Genomic DNA, 8854 nt, shown 5'->3' on the forward strand with positions numbered 1-8854 from the left:
TATTACAAACATAAATCATCATAATTTTAAGAAAAACAGCATTTCTGCAAGTTGCATAAGAAAGCACTCTATTCTTGCCCCCACTTTATTCTTATTTTATATATTTTTAAAATAAAGAATAGAAAAAAAGAAACTTGTCATCTTCAAATAATAATTTGTTTAACAGAACATCATATACAACAGCTCCGCTCTCTTGCGAAGGAAGTTGCAAACTAACAAAATACAAAAGCAAAATACTCATCATTGCTTTCATCCACTGATGAATCAGGTGGCTTGGGTAGTGGAGTTTCACGGAATGGAGTTGGAACCTCAACGGTGGTGATGGCACTAATGGGGCAAGGACTCTGAACATCCTCATAACATCTCTTCACGCCTCTTCTTGTTTCTGTTACCTTCTTATTAACTGTGCATAGAACCCAGGTGTTAGACAGTTCTTGCTCCCTCTCCAGCAAGTCACCCGACAAGGAGAATTCGTGCATAATCCAGTCGGTTTTCTTCATGGAAGATCCGTGTCCGACCTTGAAACAAAATGTTTGTTGAGTCCAATCACAAACAGACCCGAGCTATCATATATTTGACTACAATAGCCTTCATGCCAAGTCCCGCCGTCGGCTGTTCTTGCCACGCGTTTGCTGAATTTCTTTATCCTTGTAAACAGGTAATATTTTTCCTCCTCCCGACCACCAAGATCACCAAATATTTGCGAGGGGGCCTTGTCTCCATAAATATCAAATTCAGGGATGCCATCCCAAGGCAGCCCTTCTCCCCTGACCTTCCTCAACAAATACTCGAATATAAGCTCTTCATCGGTGGGACGGAAGCAAAATCCCAGCGGCAGCGTCATCTCTATCTTTTCCTGCAAGACTAGAATTTCAAACACAAACGATTATCGGTAGACAGATGATAAAACTCAATTCTAATCTCACTGTGCAAGTTCATTACCCGAAACTCAAATATATAGAGACTCCACCGCCTATAATTTAAATTTCAAAAGTCTGTTTTATTCGGTTATTCGGGTAGGAAAAGTGGATTGAGATTACTAATGACGGATGAGTTCGAAGCGATGGTGGTGATCTGATTGTGGTTGTTGGGATGGACACCTGGTAGCCGTTCTATGTTTTTTAGGAGTTAAGTAGCAAGGTAAAAGTGGGATTCTTATTTTTTACCGCTTGACGGTATTTTGGCAAGAAAGCGAGAACCGTGTTGTGTGCGGCGCTGCTACATCGCAAATCGACGGCTTCAAAAGCTCCTCCACCAACGACGTTTGTCAAATACGCAATGGGGGATGTAGGTCGCCTTTGTCTGTTGGTTTCGTCGGTAAGTTCTGCTGAATCGTTGGGTTTTGTGGGTGAGTTCTACTGAATCATTGGGATTTGGGAGTTGGGTCTGTTAAAGTTATGGTGGATCGTTGGGTTTTGTGGGTTGGCTGTTGATTTCCTGTCGAGGTTTGGCGAGTGTCTGATTTTATTTGAAGGGAGTAGCATATGCGTGTCTCATTAATCTATTTGCTTAGAATTCGACATCCTATTAATGATTTACATGTATAAATATTGTAGCTGCACCATTTTCTACTGCATAATGATCGGTTCCCGATTTTCTTATGTTTCTACTGAGTTTAGTGAATGTAATTATGAAAGGAATCATTTATTAGCTTATCCTTCCAAGAATATTGGAAAACATTTTATTGGAAATCCTTATACTTCTTTTGTATACCCTGGCTGATAGATATGGATCTGAAATAAGGGGAAATCTTTCTCTGCCCTGTGAATGGGTGGCTGGGTCCTTTGATTAGTGTAATGTATTTGGTGGCTTTAGTTTAATTTCACTCTATACTAATGTATGTCTATTGTGTACTAGAGTGACTTTTATGATATATGATTATCTTCTTTTGGGGTTTTATCAATATTAGAGCAGAAGAAGTAAAGTTTTTGTTCAACGCTGTTTTTATTTTTTATTTTTTGGTCCCTTGAATGTTACATTTTGTTTTTTTGTTTGTTTGTTTGTTTTTTTTCTTTTCTTTTTTCTTTTTTTCTACTTGGTCTATCTGTGGAAGAATTTTTATATCTGTGATTGAACTTCTGGTTCATAGTTGTTAAGGGACAGACTTATTTGCATTCTACTACTATCACTCTTCCTCTTGGGATTTGGATAACACCTCCAGCCATAGAAGCAAAACATTTAAAAACAAATTTTGTAAATCTGTTGGTGATTATTTGTTGGAATTAGTGTCAAATATTCTCTTGTTGTATTATCATTTTTTTTTTTAATCTTAAATTCATATTATTCACTAATAGACTTTATTCACTTTGTTACCTTAACTTTTACCTCTTTCAATGGAAGTGGCAAAGGGTATATGGGATTTCGGTGAGTATTGCCTATTTGGGACTTTATCAAACATTTTCTCATGCTTATTGTAATGACCAGTTGACTGCTGTAGGGGCATTAGCTAATGCGTATAATGAAAACCCATATATTATACAAGTTACTTTCATTTTAAATTTCTCCCATTCTTTAGAAATGTGATTTTTTTTTAGTGATATTTTCAAGAATCTCTGTACACTTTATTTTCTTTATGTTTCCACAATGCTAGTTTTAGAGATGATTATGTTGATTCTCATTTGTTGGCCGACATAATAGCATTGGCATGTATAACATTCTACTGCTGACTTATTGACAACAAGACTGTCAAGACCTTTCTGTTGTTGATTCTCATATCACAAACATTGGTATGATTTGTTTTGTTTTATTTTTTTATTTTTTGATAAAAAACTGACTTTTCATTATAATTCAAGAAACTAGAGAAGCTTGCTCTAGTAAAACAGCATCACGAATACAGTCAGGGGGTATATCTTTCCAACAAGATTCATGGGCACGTGCCACCGCATATTTTGCTAATACATGGGCCACATGATTTCCTTCCCTCCTAGTAAAAGTAAACTGCCACCGTTGAAACACCCGGAGTTCCAATTTTATATCCTCAATAATATGCCCCATCCAGCTGCTATCCTTCTCTCCCGAGTTTACAGACTCTATCACGGCTTTTGCATCCCCTTCAAAGTGCACTTGGGGGAGACCTAAGCCATGACATAATCGTATGGCTACAAGAAACGCCATCGCCTCCGCTACTGCCAGAGCCAAACATCCATCTTGAGTCACACATTTTGCTGCCAGCATGTTCCCCCAAGAATCCCTTACAACCACCCTGAGCCCTATGCGCTCATGCTGTCGTGCAATAGCCGCATCGCAGTTCGCTTTAGCCCACCCCATCCTCGGAAATTTCCAGCAAATCCTGGTGCTAGGCGTGGTTTGTGCTGCACAAGGAAGCATGGCTGTTACCTCACGCTCGTGGGCCAAGTCAAAGTCCACTATGGCCTGATTTGTCTGGGCAAGTATTATCTTTGGATGAAGGAAGGCAACAAATCATTTCTTCTCAGCCAAAGCCGCCGAGCCATACCAGAAAATTGCCGCAGATCTTCTTGGCCTCACCTTTCGAATATATATTCCAGCAACTGCAAAAAATTAAATCCAGAGAAGGAACACTTCTGAAATTTTGCATTGCCCATAGACCATACATCCATGGCTGATGGGCATTGCCACAAAATATGTAAACCCGTCTCCACCTCCAGACCACAAACCGGACAAAGAGGATCTGAAATAATCCTTCGTTTATATAAATTTTTCCGGGTCGGTAGAATATTTTTGCAGGCCCGCCATAAAAAAATTTTCTCCACATTAGGCACCGGTAAAGCCCATAATTGTCTCCAAAAAGTACAGCTCCCCATTGTGGAAGAACAAGAGGCCTTCTTTCGGTTCTCCAACTCCTTTTGCATATGGTATGCACTTTTCACCGAAAAAACCCCATTCTTTGTACCCCGCCAAATAAGTGAGTCCTCTTGGTTGGTGCAACTCAAAGGAATCTCCTTCATTTTTTTCACCTCCTCTTTTGTTTTATTCAGTATGAAATAAGCTTTCTTTTTCTCAATGCATATATTCTTCATTTAATTCGGTTTATTAATTGCCTAAATAAGAGCATTGTTTTTTTTCATTACAATCTTGTATTTTGCTAAGAATTTATTACAATTTTATTCTTATGTTGATTTGGTCATTTTTAAAGCTTGAAACTTATAAATATAGTGTTATCAGAATTAGCGGATTGTATTATGAGAATAGGATGCAAATGCTTTTGATTGCAGGCTGATCCTAATTCAGATCCCTGGGGTTAATTTCAGAATTAAAATATGTCATATTGAGCAAAATATACTCATCTTTAATGTTAACCAAGACAAACAAGGAAGTCCGTGGGGGTGTCTTTTTGGCAATGACCGTTGATTTTGGGTGGTTTTAGGTGTATTTTGATTTGATTGGGAAATGGGTTAGTTGATCAATGCGGTGATCTGAGTAATGTTGGGATGTGGATGCTTAGGGCCGCTAAATGTATTGCCATTCGGTTTTTGGCAAGTAAGGGGACCTCCACAACTCTCACTGCCAGTCTGCCATCCACCTTTTACTTCTTCGGTATGATATGTTTTGTGATTTTTTTTTACTGAATTATGGAAAATGTGGATATGGGTTGGGTTTGTTTATTGCTTTTTGTGGATGCGTTCTAGTGAATCATTGGGATTTGGGAAGGGTGCCTGTTAAATTTCTTGACTTCCTGTTGAGTTTTGTGGGTGTTTGATTTGAGTTCAAGAGACTTGGGCTGTGCACTAGTGTTTGGCATTGCATGAGTATGTCTAATTAATCTATTTTTTTGGAATTGAAAATCCTTTCACTTTTTACATTGTACAATGGTAGTAAACTATACGATTTCTGATGCATAATGAATGGTTCCCAATTTCCTTATATCCTTGCTGATTTTAGGTAATGTAGTTGTGAAGGGAATCATTTATTAACTTTATTCTTATTTTCTTTCCAAGAATAGTGGAAAACATTATATCATTGATGATAGTTCTGGAAGAGAGAAAATTGGCCATGAAGGAAATGAAAGCAATGCAGGAAATGCAGGAAAGGCATTCAGTGCAGACAACAAAGGATTTCAATCCTCACAAATTTACAAGGAAACACAATTTCTACTCCGATATGAAACTTATTCCGTAAGAAAATATGCTGAGCTAACACCTAAAACCAATGACCTCGTTTTATGGGATTACTTTTTTATGCACTTTCTCATGCTAATGACCTCGTTTTAGTCAAAACAGCAGAGGATACATGGGATTTCTATGGGATGACTTTTTTAAGCACTTTCTCATGCTAACGAAATTGTTTGGTGGGCTGCTGCAGAGGCACTCGCTGCTACTTTGGGTGCAAACCAGATCCTTTACAGGTTAATTTGATTTCAAACTTCCACCCTGCAGCAGAATTATTGATTTTCTTATGATTTGGTGGTATTTCCAGGAATCTCTTTCCACTTTATTTTCTTTTTATGTTAATGCTGGTTTTGGTGATGATTTTGATTCTCATTGGCAGGGCCGACACAATAGTAGCTGCTGACTTGCTGAGTCTTGCGACATTTCTTCTATCACCGGTAAGATTTGATTTGTTCTGCTTAAATCATGAAACAAGCTTTGTTTTTCTCAATGCATATATTCTTAATTTAATTTGGTATATTTCTGTCCGAATAAGACGTTGTTTTCCACATAACAGTTCTTATTTTGTTGTAAATATTTTACAATTTCATTTTTGTGTTGGTTTCGATCATCTTTAGAGGTTGGAAGTTATAAGTATTGTTATTATGAGCCAATTGTATTCTAGAAAAGATCATATATAAAGGTTAGAAGTTAAAGGAATTGGTTTCATTAGCTAATTGTATACTAAAAAAAGGCACGTGTTTCAATCTTAGCATTCAGACTCTTCCCCTTATGCAGAAAATTCATTGGATATGTTTCTAGAATTCTTCTCTAGTTCTAGAAACATGAATCAGGTACAGAAAATGCTCTGTTTGATTTCTTTCTAAAATTCATCTCTTGTTCTAGAAGCATATATAAATCTTGAACCTCATACGTGTATCTTATGTCATGAACTTGACTTTGAATTGTGTACCAGATATTTATCTGTGAGCAAAATTTATATAACAAATCTCAGTTGAATTGGCATATACAGGCGGGTGACTTAGAGAGCTTGATGGCAGTTAATGTGAAAAAGGTGGATTTATGAGACACCCTCTTTGTGAATTTTGCCAAAACCCTTTCTATGGGGATAATGAGCTATACTTGCATATATCTCAAAGGTAAATGATACTTCTGTTTATGAGAAGGTAGTAAGTTGCTTTCACATATAAGCAAACTTACTCTTTCAACCATCCAATTTACATTGTTCGTTGCAGGACAATAGGAGTACTATGAGGATTATGGTGACTTGGAGGCTAGTTGTTTTCTGTGTTTTAGGTGAATATTGGTGCTTAAGATTTGTTTGTGACATCAATAGTTATCTTATTAATCAAATGATCAGCAGTTCAAGGAATTTACAATCAAATTATGGGCGTTTTGATGGAGTGGTGGAGGTCTTGTCAACGGATGGGAATCACATTGGCAAAGGCAAATCAAAGATTGTTGTGGATGATGAACAGACCAACTCAACTCCTATCAATCAGTTAATAACAGTTCACTTATGTCCATCTCACATGTTATTAAAAAAAAAGACACATGTCACTTGTATAGACTAGATTGAAGGAAATACTTTCAACCTAGTTTGGAGAAAAACTCTGTCCTAATAATAGAGCCAAAAATCCAAAATGGTTCTCATTTTTTCTGGTGGTGATCCAGGTCCTGATCAAATTGAAGAAAAAGCATATGAAGAAAAAAAGCAAAGAGACTTGTGGCAATTACCCAGAGAGAACATAGAAAGTGATGAATTTGTTGTTCAATTTGAATTACAAATTTCGAGTTTGTAAGTATATGATAGTTGGCACCTCCCTTGTTGTATCATTTTGCCCCTTCAATTGATTAGAGGTTAAACCCCTCATGACTTGATTATGTTTTCAGAAATGAAGAATTCTTGTTCTCACCATGAGTACATCATGGTTATATATAAGAATTGGAAATGTCGTTAGTTTTTTATTTTTTATCATGGAGTTATATGGAACCAACTCAGAGAAAGAGTCATATTGAAGGCCATCGAGTTCAAGCATGTTATCCATATAGGGAATGCAAAGAATGAACGAAAGAGAAATTTGGGTTAAGATTGACGAAAACTAGAGAGGAAATTATTCTATTTATATTGAAATTATATGACTGTCGGAGAATATAGCCGTTGGAAAATATGACCATTAGAAAAATCAAGAATATGACTATTAGAAAAGTAATCATTTGAAAAATATGACAGTTGAAAAATAAATAATAAAACAATCACATAATGAAAGAATAAAGAAAAAAGTAAATAAATAATATTTAAATGGTATAGAGAAATAAAAAGAAAGCTATTGTGAAATGCATTTGAATAAATAAATAAAAAGTCGCTTGATTTCTTAAATTTGGATTAAAATTGATGGAAGCTGCTTGAGTGATCTAATATGTTCATTCATTAAAGGAACATGACTTCTTTTTTTTTTTTTTTGGTTTTAAATAAAATAAAACTATCATTGAATTAGAGGTGAAAATGCGAGTGATTAATAATCGCTCACTAGCCGCCTATATATATATACACGAAACAGTGTCGTTTTGTGTTTAAAATTTTAAATATGTATATAAGATTGTATAAAAGTCTAGAAACGATGTCGTATGTATAATGATATTATTGTATTACCATAGAAACGATATGGTTTGTTTTTTTTTTTTTTTTTTTAAAGTTGGCGGTTATTAAAGGTACTAGCCGCTAACCACCAATTATCAGCCTAGGCGGTTATGGTTAGAGATTTTAGCCAATAACCGCTAGCCTTTTCATCCCTATCATTGATTTTAAAAAAAAAAAATGAAAGAGAGATACCTCCTGATTATGGAAAAAGAGCTTGAATATACAACTAATTGCCAATAATTTATGTTCATGTTTGTTTTTGTTTTTTATTATTAAGACAAGTACGTTAAGAGGGAACTCAAAACACAAAATAATCTTCAAAACACAAAATACTTTTTATAAATATGTTTTCTTTCTTTGTTGTATGAATATTTTGACAAAACACGTGCTTAACTTTTGAAGAGGTAATAACTAATAACTAACTTATTATTTAAAAATAAAATAATTAAAAAAAAGATTAGGGCCACCGTGTGGTAATCCTAAGTAGAGGAGGTCTCCTTCCACCACCTCTACATTTTTTTCTCTTTTTATTTATTTATTTTGATTTTAACAAGTAGGACTTTACATTTGTTTGAGTTTCTTAAAATTAACATGTGTACTCTATAGAAAACAAATTTTCTCAAAATGTAGACCCACTAAAAAAATATCATATTTTATAGATCTAATGGTATATGCATTACCATATGATGAATATGTTGGCACGTCATTTAAAATTATATCACTCAACACTATGTACAACGTTAGATGCAACAAAACAAAATCTTAACTATGAAATAGCTTATTTTTATTTCACTTGAAATGTAAATGATCATATTCCCTAGAAGACACTTATCAAAAATATTTTCACCGTCATGTCTATTACAAAACTTTTTCAAACAAAAAATAAATAAAAAAACACTTTTTAAAACACAGTAACAAATGTATATACTTTGTTAATTATAATTATTTAGTAAACTCTTATACGACTGTCATACAACTTGATGATGTTGTAATAAAAACTAGTCATTATAAAAATAAAAAATATTAATCAAGAATTGATTTCTACTGTTACGTTATCCAAATTATATGAAGATAATATAATACTCTATTAAATTATTCTAATTTACTATACTTCAAGGGCTAAGAC

General features: G+C 34.8%; 3 protein-coding genes across 3 annotated transcripts; 1 reads left to right on the forward strand and 2 right to left on the reverse strand.

The window, feature by feature from the left end:
• Positions 1–212: 212 nt before the first annotated feature.
• LOC132182023 (NAC domain-containing protein 41-like) lies at positions 213–844 on the reverse strand. The gene is made up of 2 exons (XM_059595235.1): positions 623–844; positions 213–518 (listed from the first exon to the last, which is right to left on the reverse strand). Exons 1-2 carry the CDS (start codon positions 842–844, stop codon positions 213–215), a joined length of 528 nt encoding a protein of 175 aa, XP_059451218.1.
• Positions 845–2787: 1943 nt separating this feature from the next.
• On the reverse strand, positions 2788–3267 carry LOC132182025 (uncharacterized). Its single transcript, XM_059595236.1, has one exon. The coding sequence runs from the start codon at positions 3265–3267 to the stop codon at positions 2788–2790; it is 480 nt and encodes a 159-aa protein (XP_059451219.1).
• A 151-nt stretch (positions 3268–3418) lies between these two features.
• Positions 3419–7060, forward strand: LOC132181498 (uncharacterized). Its single transcript, XM_059594748.1, has 4 exons — positions 3419–4515; positions 5281–5323; positions 5467–5524; positions 6043–7060. The coding sequence occupies exons 1-4, from the start codon at positions 4410–4412 to the stop codon at positions 6151–6153; spliced, it is 318 nt and encodes a 105-aa protein (XP_059450731.1). The 5' UTR covers positions 3419–4409; the 3' UTR covers positions 6154–7060.
• Positions 7061–8854: the final 1794 nt, after the last annotated feature.

This window comes from Corylus avellana, chromosome ca5 (assembly GCF_901000735.1).
Source record: "Corylus avellana chromosome ca5, CavTom2PMs-1.0".
NCBI lineage: Eukaryota > Viridiplantae > Streptophyta > Magnoliopsida > Fagales > Betulaceae > Corylus > Corylus avellana.

Coding starts and splice junctions, on each gene's coding strand:
- LOC132182025 (XM_059595236.1), bottom strand. CDS start 3,267: ATGGGGTGGGCTAAAGCGAACTGCGATGCGGCTATTGCACGACAGCAT.
- LOC132181498 (XM_059594748.1), top strand. CDS start 4,410: ATGTGGATGCTTAGGGCCGCTAAATGTATTGCCATTCGGTTTTTGGCA. Junction 5,324..5,466: donor GCAAACCAGATCCTTTACAG/GTTAATTTGATT, acceptor TCTCATTGGCAG/GGCCGACACAATAGTAGCTG. Junction 5,525..6,042: donor CGACATTTCTTCTATCACCG/GTAAGATTTGAT, acceptor ATTGTGTACCAG/ATATTTATCTGTGAGCAAAA.
- LOC132182023 (XM_059595235.1), bottom strand. CDS start 844: ATGACGCTGCCGCTGGGATTTTGCTTCCGTCCCACCGATGAAGAGCTT. Junction 519..622: donor AGAAATTCAGCAAACGCGTG/GCAAGAACAGCC, acceptor TTTTGTTTCAAG/GTCGGACACGGATCTTCCAT.